The sequence below is a fragment of the Salvelinus sp. IW2-2015 genome, unplaced genomic scaffold, assembly GCF_002910315.2.
Source record: "Salvelinus sp. IW2-2015 unplaced genomic scaffold, ASM291031v2 Un_scaffold16525, whole genome shotgun sequence".
Classification (NCBI taxonomy): Eukaryota; Metazoa; Chordata; class Actinopteri; order Salmoniformes; family Salmonidae; genus Salvelinus; species Salvelinus sp. IW2-2015.
In genome coordinates, this window is record NW_019957627.1 from 166,740 (window position 1) to 183,325 (window position 16,586).

General features: G+C 40.8%; 1 protein-coding gene across 1 annotated transcript in view; it reads right to left on the minus strand.

Annotated features, from left to right (window-relative positions):
* LOC112080834 (cadherin-related family member 1a) overlaps positions 1 to 16,586 on the minus strand; it is an 86,553-nt gene that overhangs the window by 64,599 nt on the left and 5,368 nt on the right. Inside the window, exons 3-8 of the mRNA XM_024146769.2 lie at positions 13,822 to 13,967; positions 13,567 to 13,617; positions 13,329 to 13,418; positions 10,506 to 10,592; positions 6,392 to 6,511; positions 3,783 to 3,926 (exon numbers count right to left, since the gene is read on the minus strand). Coding sequence (XP_024002537.1) covers positions 3,783 to 3,926; positions 6,392 to 6,511; positions 10,506 to 10,592; positions 13,329 to 13,418; positions 13,567 to 13,617; positions 13,822 to 13,967 — 638 coding nt within the window. The remainder of the gene's footprint in view (positions 1 to 3,782; positions 3,927 to 6,391; positions 6,512 to 10,505; positions 10,593 to 13,328; positions 13,419 to 13,566; positions 13,618 to 13,821; positions 13,968 to 16,586) is intronic.

Here is a 16,586-nt window from a genome sequence, read left to right on the forward strand (position 1 = left end):
TGCACTACTCCTAATCTGCAGCTTTTTGCAGTGACTGTGAGAATGTGCAGGAAGGTATTTTGCCAACATCTACTTACGCATATTAAAACACGAGTATCACGAGTATCACCCAATTCGACTGTCAACTGTCAATTTATGGGTACGATTACGAATATGAGTATTGCCATGGCGGCATACCCCTACTTTTTACTCTTGAGTTCCAAATATCTATCTGAATAGGCCTATCGGACAATTTTCTTGGGCCACTATAACTATAACTATTTTGCCGATTGGATTGGTCCCCTCTACCACACGGAACCCCACTAATCTACCGACGGAAACGCACGAGGTGGCTAAAAACAGACCTCCATCCTCTGCCAGCTTGCTACCCATGGCCCGGCTAGCTGTCTGAATCGGCGTGACCCCAACCAACCTCACTACTCACTGGACCCTTATGATCACTCGGCTAAGCATGCCTCTCCTTAATGTCAATATGCCTTGTCCATTACTGTTCTGGTTAGTGTTTATTGGCTTATTTCACTGTAGAGCCTCTAGCCCTGCTCATWATACCTTATYCAACCTTTCAGTTMCACCACCCACACATGCGATGACATCACCTGGTTTCAATKATGTTTCTAGAGACAATATCTCTCTCATCATCACTCAATGCCTAGGTTTACCTCCACTGTATTCACATCCTACCATACCTTTGTCTGTACATTATACCTTGAAGCTATTTTATTGCCCCCAGAAACCTGCTCCTTTTACTCTCTGTTCCGGACGTCCTAGACGACCAATTCTCATAGCTTTTAGCCGTACCCTTATCCTACTCCTCCTCGGTTCATCTGGTGATGTAGAGGTGAATCCAGGCCCTGCAGTGCCTAGCTCCACTCCTATACCCCAGGCGCTCTCTTTTGATGACTTCTGTAACCGTAATAGCCTTGGTTTCATGCATGTTAACATTGTTTTATTCACTGCTTTAGCACACTCCGCCAACCCAGATGTCCTAGCCGTGTCTGAATCCTGGCTTAGGAAGACCACCAAAAACTCTGAAATCTCCATCCCTAACTACAACATTTTCAGACAAGATAGCCTGCAGAGTTCTGTCCTACTATTCAGGTCTGTACCCAAACAATTTGAACTTCTACTTTTAAAAATCCACCTCTCTAAAAACAAGTCTCTCACCGTTCCCGCCTGCTATAGACCAACCTCTGCCCCCAGCTGTGCTCTGGACACCATATGTGAACTGATTGCCCCCCATCTATCTTCAGAGCTCGTGCTGCTAGGTGACCTAAACTGTGACATGCTTAACTTCTTTGGGGTATGGGGCAGTATTTTCACGTCCGGATGAAAAGCATGCCAGAAGCAAGCTAGAATAGGCATATTATTAGTAGATTTGGATAGAAACACTCTGATGTTTCTAAAACTGTTTGAATGATGTCTGTGAGTATAACAGGACTCATATGGCAGGCAAAAACCTGAGAAAAATCCAACCAGGAAGTGGGAAATCTGAGGTTTGTAGTTTTTCAACTCTTCGCTTGTCCAAGATACAGTGGAAATGGGGTCATGTTGCACTTCCTAAGGCTTCCACTAGATGTCAACAGTCTTTAGAACCTTGTATGATGCTTCTACTGTGAAGCTGGGGGCGAATGAGAGGGGGTTGAGTAAGGTCTGCCATGAGCTGACCGTGCGCTGACCATGTGAGAGTTAGCTTGAGTTCCATCTGTACACAGAGGAACTTAAAACTTTCCACCTTCTCCACTGCTGTCCCGTCAATGTGGATAGGGGGGGTTCTCCCTTTGCTGTTTCCTGAAGTCCACGATCATCTCTTTTGTTTTGCTGACATTGAGTGAGAGGTTATTTTCCTGACACCACACTCTGAGGGCCCTCACCTTCTCCCTGTAGGATGTCTCGTCGTTGTTGGTAATCAAGCCTACCACTGTTGTGTCATCTGCAAACTTGATGATTGACTTTGAGGCATGCATTGTCACGCAGTCGTGAGTGAACAGGGAGTACAGGAGGTGGCTGAGAACGAACCCTTGCGGGGCCCCAGTGTTGAGGATCAGCGGAGTGGAGATGTTGTTTCCTATGCTCACCACCTGGGGGCGGCCCGTCAGGAAGTCCAGGACCCAGTTGCACAGGGTGGGGTCAAGACCCAGAGTCTCAAGCTTAATGATGATTTTGAAGGGTACTATGATGTCGAATGCTGAGCTGTAGTCAATTAACTGCATTCTTACATAGGTATTCCTCTTGTCCAGATGGAATAGGGCAATGTGCAGTGTGATGGCAATTGCATCGTCTGTGGCCCTATTGGGGCAGTAAACAAATTGAAGTGGGTCTATGGTGACAGGTAGGGTGTAGCTGATATGATCCTTGGCTAGTCTCTCAAAGCACTTCATGATGACAAAAGTGAGTGCTACGGGGCGATAGCCATTTAGTTCAGTTACCTTAGCTTTCTTGGGAACAGGAACAATGGTGGCCATCTTGGAGCATGTGGGGACAGCAGACTGGGATAGGGATTTATTGAATATGTCCGTAAACACACAGCCAGATGGTCTTCGCATGCTCTGAGGACGCGATTAGGGATTCCATCTTGGCCTTCAGCCTTGCAAGGGTTAACACGTTTAAATGTTTTACTCTCGTCATCCACAGAGAAGGAGAGCCCACAGTCTTTGGTAGCGAGCCACGTCGGTGGCACTGTATTATCCTTAAAACGGGCAAAGACGTTGTTTAACTTGTCAGGAAGCAAGACGTCGATGTCCGCGACGGGGCTGGTTTACTTTTTGTAATCCGTGACTGTTTGTAGACCCTGCCACAAATGTCTCATGTTTGAGCCATTGAATTGCGACTCCACTTTGTCTCTATACTGACACTTTGCTTGTTTGATTGACTTACGGATGGAATAACTACACTGTTCGTATTCGGCCATATTTCCAGTCGCCTTGCCATGATTAAAATGTGGTGGGACGTGTTTTCAGTTTTGCGTGAATGCGGCCATCAATCCACAATTTCTGGTTAGGTCAATATATACGTCAATGTTATTATCTGAGACTACCTGGAACATATCCCAGTCCACGTGATTGATGCAATCTTGAAGCGTGGAATCCAATTGGTCAGACCAGCATTGGATAGACCTAAGCACAGAGCTTCCTGGTTTAGTTTTTGCCTATAGGAGGGAAGCAACAAGATGGAGTCATGGTCAGATTTGCCAAAATGAGGGCGAGGGAGGGCCTTGTATGCATCGCGGGAGTTAGAGTAGTAATGGTCGAGCGTGTTACTCGCTCGTTTACAGCAATCGATATGCTGATAGAATTTAGGTAGCCTTGTTCTCAAATGAGCTTTGTTAAAATACGCAGCTACAATAAATGCAGCCTCAGGATATATGGTTTCCAGTTTGCATAAAGTGCAGTGAAGTTTCTTGATGGCCGTCTTGTTATCCGCTTGCCGGGTGATATACACTGTTGTGACGATAACCGAGGAGTGTTCTCTTAGGAGATAATACGGTCGGCATTTGATTGTAAGGAATTCTAGGTCAGGTGAACAAAAGGACTTGAGTTCTTGTATGTTATTACAATTACACCATGAGTCGTTCATCATGAAACATACACCCCCACCCTTCTTCTTCCCGGAGAGATGTTTATTCCTGTTGGCGGGATGCACTAAAAATCCCGAAAATAGCCTAAATTAGCCTAAATCTAATGACATGGTTACATTTTTGTTGAAATGTTATACAATTGTACGGTGTTCTTGTGTGTGTGTCATGTTAGTGTGATATCTTGAGAGTTGTGCATGTTTGTACTTACTGGTATGGACACTTCATAAACGTATCCGAAATATGGTGTCCCGACAAAGCTAGGGGGTGTGTCCTGGGTGTCAATCACATTGATTGTCAAGGTGGCAGAGGATGACATCACCTGTTCTTTCCCGTTGTAATTCCCACCACCATCCTGTTACAGAATCAAATATCCCATATTATACAGCCTTATTTTGTGCAATTTAATTTAAAAGATCATGTCTTCATTTAGATAAAATATATCCTTCAAGAAGGATTTGGCACAAGATAACAGCACAATCAACAGTAGAGATAACAAGGTGGATCATACTGCTGCTGGAAGTGTGTGCCCTACAATGTTTCGGAATTCGCGGCGCGGCCAGTCCATCCATATTTACGTTGGGGGAAATGTCGATGGAAAATATTGTTGAATTCAAACGTTCTGCTGAAAGGTCCATGACAGTTTGCTATTGTTTTCTCTTTCCAGATACATTATAAGTTACTGCTAAAGATTCTGCCAACACAGTAAATAGACCGTGGCTTACGTAAAATATTTCACAGTTTGTGTAGGGTACAGTAATTCTGTGCGATAGGAGCGCGACCTCATTGCCTATTTAATCTCTGAGCGTATACCAGGACAGGACAAATAAATCTATTAATCTATTGATTAACTAAATATTGAACAACAATTTGTCTCTTGCATGCCGTGGCCTGATGGCAATAGTTCCAAATGATACAGTAAATGAAGGGCGTTACTGTCATACAGGATATTTATAACGGGAAACATGCGTATGTATGGCTTGCGGCAAGTTTATGAATCTCGATATGTTTGTACGTGCGCCAACTTTTCAGAAATGGCGCAGGGCAGAAATGTAGTAGTGTGAAATTTGCGCAATGGTTATAAATGAGGCCCCAGGACACTAGCATGCCTGTATCCTAGTGTCATGACTGGCCTGTGAGGATCAGGTTACAGTAGATCACAGTTCTACAGAGATATCTCTCCCTCCCGCAGAGGGAGGGAGCAGACTAATCATTTTTCCTTTAGTGTTGGGGATTGGAATGTCTGTGTGTGCCTTAGGGAGAGGCTACCTCAGAACTGTAACATGCAATAAATGGACTTTGGGACATTATGTTTCATCAGCCAAAATGGTGGTAACAATGATAGATGGAATATGAAAATGAATGTTGATTTTGTGATGTCATTAAAAGTTAAATGAAGATGTTATAACGGAAACATTGTAACTATAGTTTTCATAATATGTGCATGACGTTGTGTAGAAAATATCCATATCAAAGAGAATGTTTTTGTGACGATGAGGCTGTGATTTTAGTTGTCTAATAAGAACATAGTATATTGTAATACCTTGCCTCGTAACTAGCTATGCTGCAGAGAACCCAGAGAGCAAGTCATAAAGACGGAAACACCCCTTTCTTCCCTGGTGTATAAAACATGTGAGTTAAGAATTTACATATCAGACTAAGTTGACCACGCACTACAGACGAGTAGTCGTGACACCAAAACGCAACATGAAGTTGAAGAGGACAACGGAATCTCTTAACAATCAACCCTAAGGTTGATTACTGTATCTATGAAGGTAATTTCAAGCAGGACCACCCGGTTATTCTTCTCAAGCCACCGGTTGTCTACATGGCCCTCCTACCCATGCTGGGAGCATCAACACGGCTGATTAGCCTCCTCAGAAGCCCACTCACAGAACGAGTGCAAGGAAACAGACAACTAAGAGAAAGAACATTGTGACATCGTGTGGACAATCAGAGACTTACACCTGAAGACGAAAGAACAAGGCGTATGCCAAACCAGGGCGTCGGCCAGGGCGTCAGCCAAACCTATCCCACTAAGCGGAACTCGGCCCACAAAAAGATACCCAACAAGGACCTTCAATACGTAAATACATGCATTGCACTTTTTACCCATAAGAGTGGCAGTTTGGGGCAAGGGCTAAAACTAAGTTTACAAATATATCCAAGTGTTGAAATTCTCGCTTACTCTTTCTCTCGCTTTCTTTAAATCTCCATCTTGTGTAACACGTGTCATATTGTGTTAGTCCGCTAGGGACCTGTTGCCATTGTACTAAGTTCTAACCAATAACCTAGACCGTTTGTGTATGTGTATCTAATTTTATCATTTAGCCTGTTAGTATATAATAATCAACTCAATTTGTGTGGTTTGGAATGATTAGTGAGACCTGGGTTTGTGCAGATTACGAGACGTTCTGAATGAGTAAATTAATTCATTAGTGACTGCTATGAAATCGATATATTCTGATATTCTTTGAGTTAATTTGGGAAACGATAACTCAACTTTTCCCGTGATGTCCCAGGTTTCTGAGTTAATGGTTATATGATGAATTTAACCATGAAATTATAAACATAGTTAATTATTCAATAAATAGCATGTCATCACATTAACAACAAACGACACGATTTATCCACAGTGACATTATTTTTGTTGAGTGATGTGCTATTTATTTTTCATTAACTTCATGTGTATCCTGTATATCATGAGGATTCAGTACCCCATTCCTTATTATAAGGTGATAAAGAGTGAGCATGGTGTTTGCCAATGCATGATATACTGTAGGGTTATCATTGTTATCAGTGGTAGGCAACGACCATTACCTTGGCCACCACTGTGATGAAGTGTGTTGTCGACCTCTCATAGTCCAGCGTCTCCCCGGGCTTGATCCTCAGCACACCACTGTGTCGGTCTATGGCAAACTTACTGGATTGACCATTAGTCTGTCATGGCAGAAAGAAAGGTATCATATTAAAAGCTTAAATACACACCGATGAGGTCAAACAGCGAAGAGCCTTTCAATCCTTAAGCCTCTCCATCCTGAAACCCCACCATCACCACTCACTAAGGTAAACGTGAGCAGACATATCATACCAGTAATCAGATAAATACATAACTACCCCTTTAAGGACCATGGGGATTTGGACATAGAGTGAATACAAAATATGCATATCTATGTTTGGATATAAAGAGGCCATATGCCCTGAATAGGGGCAGGCAGGTAAAAGGCTGGTGTGTCCAGATGTGCTTTGCATCAGTGTCCAGCTATGCTCTGCTCCTAATAGCACGTCTCCACACAAAGTGCACACCAACATTCCCCGCCATCTCTGGCCAAAGCCACCAATACCTCACACAACTTGATTTGATTTAATTGAATTAATGTGATTTAATCCCCGGCTGATGAGCCCAATAACTACATACTCGTGTGCGCATACAGACAAGTGCATGTGCATGTAAACACACACACACACACACACACACACACACACAACACACAACACACACACACACACACACACACACACACACACACACACACACACACACACACACACACACACACACACACACACACACACACACACACACACACACACACACACACACACACACAAAAGACTGTTTTGCTAGCAGAGACTAGAATATGTTCCAGAAGCAATGAATTACAGGCAACATCCGCACTGAGCTAAAGGCTAGAGCTGCCATTCAAGGAGTGGGACAATAATCCGGACGCATATAAGAAATCCCGCTAAAGTAGAAAAAAAATAGAAATTTTTACAAATTAGTTAAAAATGAAAATCTGAAACTTCTTGAGTCAGTAAGGATTCCATCCCTTTTTTATGGCAAACCTAAATAAGTAAAAAATAAAAATAAGTTGCATGGATTCCCTCTGTGTGCAATAATAGTGTTGAACATGCTTTTTTTATGACTAGCCCTTCTCTGTACCCCACACATACAATTATCTGTAAGGTCCATCAGTTGAGCAGTGAATTTCAAACACAGATTCAACCACAAAGACCTTCATTGCCTCGCAAAGAAGGGCACCTGTTGGTGGACTGGTTAAACTAAAAAAGCAGACATTGAATATCTCTTTGAGCATGGTGAAGTTGTTAATTACACTTTAGATGGTGTATCAATACACCCAGTCACAACAAATATAAAGGTGTCTTTCCTAACTCAGTTGATGGAGAGGAAGGACTCTGCTCAGGGTTTTCACCACGAGGCCAATGGTGACTTTAAAAAGGTGATAGAGTTTAATGGCTGTGATACGAGAACACAGAGGATGGATCAACAACATTGTAGTTACTCCACAACACTAACCTAAACGACAGAATGAAAAGAAAGAAGCCTGTTCAGAATACAAATATTCCAAAACATGCATCCTGTTTCCAACAAGGCACTAAATTACTATTCATTATTTTTTAGTCCTGAATACAAAGTGATACAGTACCTTCAGAAAGTTTTCATACCCTTTGACTTATTGCACATTTTGTTGTATTACAGCCTGAATTCAAAATGGATAAAAATAATAATGATTCTCACCCATCTACACACAATACCCCATAATGACAAAGTGAAAACAGGTTTTTAGAATTGTTTGCAAATGTATTGAAAATGACATACAGAAATATCTAATTTTCTATAGTGCATTCCGACGAAGATCAGCAAAGGTAAGTGAAGATTTATAATGCTATTTCTGACTTTTGTTGACTCCACAATTTGGCGGGTAACTGTATGGCTTGCTTTGGTGGCTGAACGCTGTACTCAGATTATTGAATATTGTGCTTTTGCCTTAAAGCTTTTTTGAAATCTGACACAGCGGTTGCATTAAGAACAAGTTTATCTTTAAACTCTACAACTGTTGTAAAGTCATCATTGGCCTCATGGTGAATTCCCTGAGCGGTTTTATTCCTCTCCATCAACTGAGTTAGGAAGGACGCCTGTATCTTTGTAGTAACTTGGTGTACTGATGCACCATCCAAAGTGTAATTATTAACTTCACCATGCTCAAAGCAATATACAATGACTGCTTTTTTTTACCTGATCTACCAATAGGTGCCCTTCTTTACGAGGCATTGAAAAACCTCCCTGGTCTTTGTGGTTGAATCTGTGGTTGAAATTCACTGCTCGACTGAGGGCCATTAGAGATAATTGTATGTGTGGGGTAGAGAGATGAGGTAATCATTCAAAAATTATGTTAAACACTTTCATTGCTCACAGAGTGAGTTTATGTGACTTGTTAACACTAGAACCACCATAGGCCAATGGCTAGTGACATTTGCTTTTGTAAATAAAAAAACACCTTAGGTGTTGATACCATTCTCTTTTACATTTTACTTTGTAAAAAGAAACTGTTATGGGACCGTTTTATTTACTCTAACTCTATTACTAATCAAATTTATTAAGGGAAACGAAAAAATGCTTTGTGTTGCATTAGGCCTTTAGAATAATGCAAAACATATCCTTGACTCTATTCAACTTGATGAGCGGGAAATAAAAACGATGCCAGTCAGCCTGCACAGCCGGCCCATCGAAACTACATATGAACTATACCGAAACTAATTTCACACATAATAAGAATCAGCCCATAGATAAGATTAAATTGACAATAATCTGGTGAGTGACAATAGTAGGCCTATCGGTTGTCAAATTGTACATGAGATGGACGCATCTTGTAATTTACAGATGCAGGGAAAGTATCATCACTTTATCAAATCCTCCTTCAGAGTCACTTGCAGGTTAAACATTTTGATTTCTATATACTCTCAGAAAAATCATATTGTGCAGTTTCTATTACAATATAATTCAAGAGGTGCGGCTCTATTTACAAATGTAATTTTTTCCAGGAATTTCCCTGCTCGCACGGCATATTTTGCTTAGGCTACTTAACAAAAACTAGTAACATAATAAACGTACAGTTTAAATATGATATTTATTTATGCAATTCATCCTTTACAATTGTTCATGCACTGGTGCTTTCTTTTAGGATACTTTTTTTAATGTATTATTTGTTACATTGTTACCCCAGGAAATCTTAAGTTTTATTACATACAGCTGGGTGGAACTATTGGATATAAGAGCAACGTCAACGTACCAACATTACGACCAGGAATACAACTTTCCCGAAGTGGATCCTCTGTTTGGTCCACCACCCAGAACAATGGATCGGATCCCAGCCGGTGACCCAAAACAACGGCGCCGCAGAAGGGGCAGACCGAGCGGTCTTCTGGTCAGGCTCCGTAGATGGGCACATCGTGCACCGCTCCCGAGTATACTACTCGCCAATGTCCAGTCTCTTGACAACAAGGAATACGAAATCCAAGCAAGGGTTGCCTTCCAGAGAGACATCAGAGATTGTAACGTTCTTTGTTTCATGGAAACATGGCTCACTCGGGATACGTTATCAGAGTCGGTACAGCCAGCTGGTTTCTTCACGCATCGCGCCGACAGAAACAAACATCTCTCTGGTAAGAAGAAGGGCGGGGGTGTATGCCTTATGATTAACGAGACGTGGTGTGATCATAACAACATACAGGAACTCAAGTTCTTTTGTTCACCTGACTTAGAATTCCTTACAGTCAAATGCTGACCGCATTATCTACCAAGAGAATTCTCTTCGAGTATAATCACAGACGTGTATACCCCCCCAAGCAGACACATCGACAACCTTGAAAGAACTTGATTGGACTCTATGTAAACTGGAAACCACATATCCTTAGGCTGTATTTATTGTAGCTGGGGATTTTAACAAGGCTAATCTGAAAACAAGGCTCCCTAAATTATATCAGCATATTGAATGCGCGACCCGGGCTGGCAAAACCCTGGATCATAGTTACTCTAACTTCCGCGACGCATACAAAGCCCTCCCCCGCCCTTCTTTCGGCAAACCGGGCAGACCTGGTTAAAAGGGTTTATCCCAGCCAGATGTTACAGTACCTGTAGATAGAAGGTGATCGAGCCTCCAGAGCCTGTATCCCGATCCACAGCCAGCACTTTGTAGATACTGCTCCCACTTTCAGAGTTCTAGGAAAAGCAGGGAAAACCACAGAGAAGTAATGTAGGACATGACATGTAGCACAAATTGAATAAGCTAGAGTAGAGTGATCGCTGTTTTGGTTTAACTTCATTTGGGGGAGAACCTTTTCCGCTGGTTACACCTTCTCTAGGTTTTTTGCAGTTTTCATGTGAACTGATACCTATTCAAATCTCTTTCAAAGCAAATCAATGTTAATGACCATGAACGTATGGACTTGACGCAATAGGGAAGAAGTGACATCCTGTCATCAGCTAAGACAGCTATACTTTCTAAAGCCCATGGACGTTTGCCTTTTAGCTAATATAAGGAAAGTGTAGCATCAACGGATGTGATTTTTTTGGTAATATGTTATTGCCTTCATTTTTATAAATTAAATTATATTAGCCAACAGGAAAACATATATGTGTTCTATAATGAGATCTGTACAAGGTCTGGACCTATTATATTCCCTATAAGCCCTGCTTGAAAAAACAACATAGACCAGCATACATTTCAAATTGGTCTGACCAGCATGATCAGTCTGAAACTTTGCACACACCCTGTTGCCATCTTGTGGACAAAATCTAGATTACACCTAGGATCTTATCTTAATGTATGGCCTTTCTCTTGCATTTCAAAGATGATGGAACATTTTTTTTTTTGAAAACCCATGTTTTTTGTTTGTATTATATTTTACCATATCTAATGTGTTATATTATCCTACATTAAATTCACATTTCCACAAACTTCAAAGTGTTTCCTTTCAAATGGTATCAAGAATATGCATATCCTTGCTTTAGGTCCTGTGTCACGGCTGTCGTAAGGAGGAGACCAAGGCGCAGCGTTGTAAGCGTACATCTTCTTTATTAAAAGAACGAACACTGAACAAAAATAACAAAATAACAAAAACGAACCGTGAAGCTAATATGGATAGAGCAGACAGGCAACTAAACACAGATCAAGAACCCACAAAACCAAAAGGGAAAATGGCAACCTAAATATGATCCCCAATCAGAGACAACGATAAACAGCTGCCTCTGATTCGGAACCAATTCAGGCCATCATAAACATACATATACCTAGACTACCAAAACCCCTAGACATACAAAAAACCCTAGAGAATTCAAAACTAGCATACCCACTCTTGTCACACCCTGACCTAACCAAAATAATAAAGAAAACAGAGATAACTAAGGTCAGAGCGTGACATCCTGAGCTACAGGCAGTTAGATTTGGGTATTTCATTTTAGGTGAAAATTGAATAAAAGGGTTCGATCTTATGCTACACAAAGATACATAACATCCATTTTTTTTTTAAACTAATCCAATCTGTTAGTTGGACCCATTACCCATTACAATTGTTGGATATCCCCACTTTTGCTGGATTCCAATAGGAATTAAACATCACTTTGCAAGCAAGCATAATATGACTTTATGCCGGTAACCAGCAAAAACACAGTGAAAGCTGATCACCAGCAAAAATACAGGCTCGTCACCAGAAAAACAAGCACCTGTCACGAGGCCAGCTTATGCTGATCTATGCAGTTTTTTAAAGCAGGGAGATCTTGTCTTTCTGTACAGTATAACCCAAAAACCTGGACATCATGTCCAGTGCAGTATAGCTGTGCAAATTCCACTTTGGGAAGCATTGTATACCGACTGTTGAATTTTAATTAATAGGGCTAAGCCCCTTTTTTTTCTCCACTTCCTGTCTGAATGACGTACCCAAAGTAAACTGCCTGTAGCTCAGGCCCTGAAGCCAGGATATGCATATAATTAGTACCATTGGAAAGAAAACCCTTTGAAGTTTGTAGAGATGTTAAAACAATGTAGGAGAATATAACACAATAGATATGGTAGGATATGGTAGGAGAAAATGCAAAGAAAAACCAACCATAATCTTTTTTTGAGAGAGAGACCATCCTCTTAGAAATGCAAGAGAAAGGTCTTTTTGAAAATTAGCTCCCTGGATGCAATTCCTATGGCTTCCACAGGTTGTCAGCAGTGTATGTTCAAGGTTTCTGGCTTGTAACTTCAAGAATGAATAAGAAATATCAGTTTTAGTAGAGGGACACAGTTTTGGAAATTCGTGTTTGCGTGCACCATGAAGACATTATGCACCTGCTAAAATCAGTTTCCTATTGAACATACTTCTTTCAAGAAATAAATATTATAGTTTGTTTACATTTTTAAGTATCTGAGTAGTAAATAGAAACATATTTTGACTTGTTGAAACAAAGTTTTTTCAGATTCCTACATGTTGAACGAGTGGATTACTCAAATCGATGGCGCCAACTAAATAGACTTTTTGGGATATAAAGAAGAATTTTATCTAATAAAACGACACTACATGTTATAGCTGGGAGCTTTTGGATGACAAATTAGGGGAAGATTTTCAAAAAGTAAGTGAATATTTAATCGTTATATGTGAATGTATGAAACCTGTGCCAGTGGAAATGATTTTGATGCATATTTTGGTGCAGTCCTCAAACAATCACATGGCATGTTTTCGCTGTAATAGCTACTGTAAATCGGTCAGTGCAGTTAGATTAACGAGAATGTAAGCTTTCAGATGATATAAAAGACACTTAAATATACATAAATGTTTAAAATCCATAATATTTATTATTATTTATTTGAATTGCGCGCCCTGCAGTTTCAAAGGAAGCGGGACACCTAGCTCTAAGAAGTTTTAAAAACACTGAAATTAAAACACTTTTTATTTTAAGGCCACAATGTCTTACCTCTGGAACATCCAAAAAGGAGGGCAGGTTTTTGAACACTGGTCGTTCATCATTGGCATCCATGACAAACACTGTGACCTTTTCAGTAACCTGCAACAAGAGAGACAGGGAATTCAGTGACATATTATATATGAGTGACAGATAATTCATAGTGTCTATAATATATATATGTTTTTTGTATTACATTATATTTCATTTGGTTTACGTATTTAAACCAAGATTAACTGAATATGCTTACCTTACTTCGGCCATCTGTGATACTGACAAGAACTTCAATAGAATCTAAAATCTTTAGTGGCAGAGAAAATAATGTCTCTCAAAATACAGTAGTATATGAAAGAAAAATTCAAGACTTTGAGGCCACTGAATGTGAATGAAAGCTACTCATAAGACTAGTATATATACAGTATATTATACTCATAGAAAAATATTTCATATGAACCAATCAGAAAACAATCAGAGTGTATATGCTATATGTTGATGTAAGCTATACCTCTCTGTCCAGTTGTTCCACCAGAGTTATGTTTCCAGACTTGGGCTCCACTCTGAAGTATTCTTTGGCACCGGGTTCAAAGCTCAACCCATACCTCACCTCCTGGCCTTCCGGGTCGGTGCCATTGAGAGCATAGATCTGTGTGCCTGAGGAGCAAATATATCATATTTTCACAACACGCTACATTCTCAATCTAAGCTGTGGTTTTAGAAAAAAAATTGACAAACACTTGGGGAATTGGATAGGTTTGTTTCTGTAGATAAAGTCAAGTCTTAGGCACTGGCAGGGAGGAAGAGGAGGAAGGTCCGCCGTTTTGTGGGGAAAAGTCTAAAACAATAATTGTCAACAATGTCATCCCAGTAAAAGCATGTTAATGGCTCATCTCATCGGCTTTTCCCCCCTCAAAATAATTGTCATACTGTAAAAAAAAATCCTGTAATTTTTACAGTAAATCACTGGCAGCACAGAAGCCAGTAAATTACCGTAGATTTACTGGACTTTTACTGAAACAAACATTTACAGCATTTTACTGGAACACCTGACTACAGCAACATGCTGTATTTTCTAGAATGTACAGTACTGTACTGGAAGCACAGCGGATAGTAAAATGTTGCAGATCTACAATGTAGGCAGCTAGTGCCAACGATTGACAGTATTTGTGTTCTATGTACAGTTGAAGTCGGAAGTTTACATACACCTTAGCCAAATACTTTTAAACTCAGTTTTTCACAATTGACTGTCTTAGGTCAGTTAGGAACACCACTTTATTTTAAGAATGTGAAATGTCAGAATAATAGTAGAGAGAATGATTTATTTCAGCTTTTATTTATTTCATCACATTCCCAGTGGGTCAGAAGTTTACATACACTCAATTAGTATTTGGTAGCATTGCTTTAAATTGTTGAACTTGGGTCAAACGTTTCGGGTAGCCTTCCACAAGCTTCACAAAATAAGTTGGTTGAATTTTGGCCCATTCCTCCTGACAGAGCAGGTGTAACTGAGACAGGTTTGTAGACCTCCTTGCTCGCACACACTTTTTCAGTTCTACCCACACATTTTCTATAGGATTGAGGTCAGGGCTTTGATGGCCACTCCAATATCTTGACTTTGTTGTCCTTAAAGGAACATATTTTCATTCTAGCCCGCCTACCCTACCTTTATAAAGCAGGGATCATCAACTTGATTCAGCCGCGGGCCGATTTATTTCTTGAGTGTATGGTCAGGTGGCCGAAACATAATTACAAATCATTTGAAGACTGCAAAATGACAGCAATAAGCCCAAACAGATATAATATTTGAATAATATCTGGCCACTCTACCATAAAGGCCTGATTGGTGAGGTGCTGCAGAGATGGTTGTCCTTCTGGAAGGTTCTCCCATCTCCTCAGAGGAACACCTCCCAGACCAAGGCCCCTCAATTTGGCCAGGCGGCCAGCTCTAGGCAGAGACTTGGTGGTTCCAAACTTCTTCCATTTAAGAATGATGGAGGCCACTGAGGCCATTTTTCTGTGATTAAAGGTCAAAAACGAAAATAGAGCGCTAATTTGACCGCTTCACGTCAAAGTACATGAACCTACGGTGTCAGGAAAAAAGAAACAGCCATTTATCTATCGTAATTTAAGAGAAATCGTACAATGTACAATTGGTGATGTTCAATTTTTTTATATTTTTTCAAAAAAGTTTCAGATCCAGTTGCAACGTGTTCAGACGAATCCATTAAGGTGGGTTTCGGAGCTCTGCGAGATTTCTGTGATTTTCTGAAATAACACACACTCATTCAACCCTCGGTAAATAAGTCAGTTTTAACGTAAAGACTTAAAACTCAATTTTCTATAAGAGCCTACCCCAAGGAGGATATGTGTTCACTTTCAGCTTCCTGTGTCAACCGGAAGTACCTTAAAACGGTGTCTTAGGTGCTTATTCGAAGGGTTAAAAAGGTCAGATCATTAAAAAAATATATATGTTTGATTAGGCAACCCTCATCAACTGTAAAATCAGTAATTTCTCCCAACAGATGTCAAAGAAAAGCTCTCTCACACACACACATCACACACACCACACACACACACCACACACACACCCACACACACACACCACACACACACACACACACACACACACACACACACACCACACACACAAACACCACACACACACCACAACACACACGCACACACACACACACAGCAAGGATGGAGTGACACAGTGCGGGGCTTAAAGACACACAGAGCCTGCAATGGCATTACGATAATCTCTAGGCTGTGCCGAGTTCAACGAGATGCCCCGCTTGACCGTAGCTCGCTCGGTCTGAGCTCAACGGCCGTGAAAAGTAGAAGGCCCAAAATTAAGCCTGGCCCTAAATTTCAGTTGCTTTTGGGTGACAGCGGGAGAACCGTTAGGGTGAGAAGCACAATTTGACCTCAGGAACATTCCTGAGGTCCTCCCAATCTGTGCAAGCCTAACCTTGACAGTGTGGCATTTTAGGGATAGGGGGCAGCATTTTCACTTTGAATCGCGTGCCCATAGTGAACTGCCTCCTACTCTGTCCCAGATGCTAATATATGCATATTATTATTACTATTGGATAGAAAATACTCTGAAGTTTCTAAAACTGTTTGAATTATGTCTGTGAGTATAACAGAACTCATATGGCAGGCAAACTTCCAAATAGGACGTGGAAATTCTGGGGCTGGTTGATGTTAAACTCATCGTCTATTCACATCCCAGTAATATATGGATCTGTTCGCACTTCCTACACCTTCCAC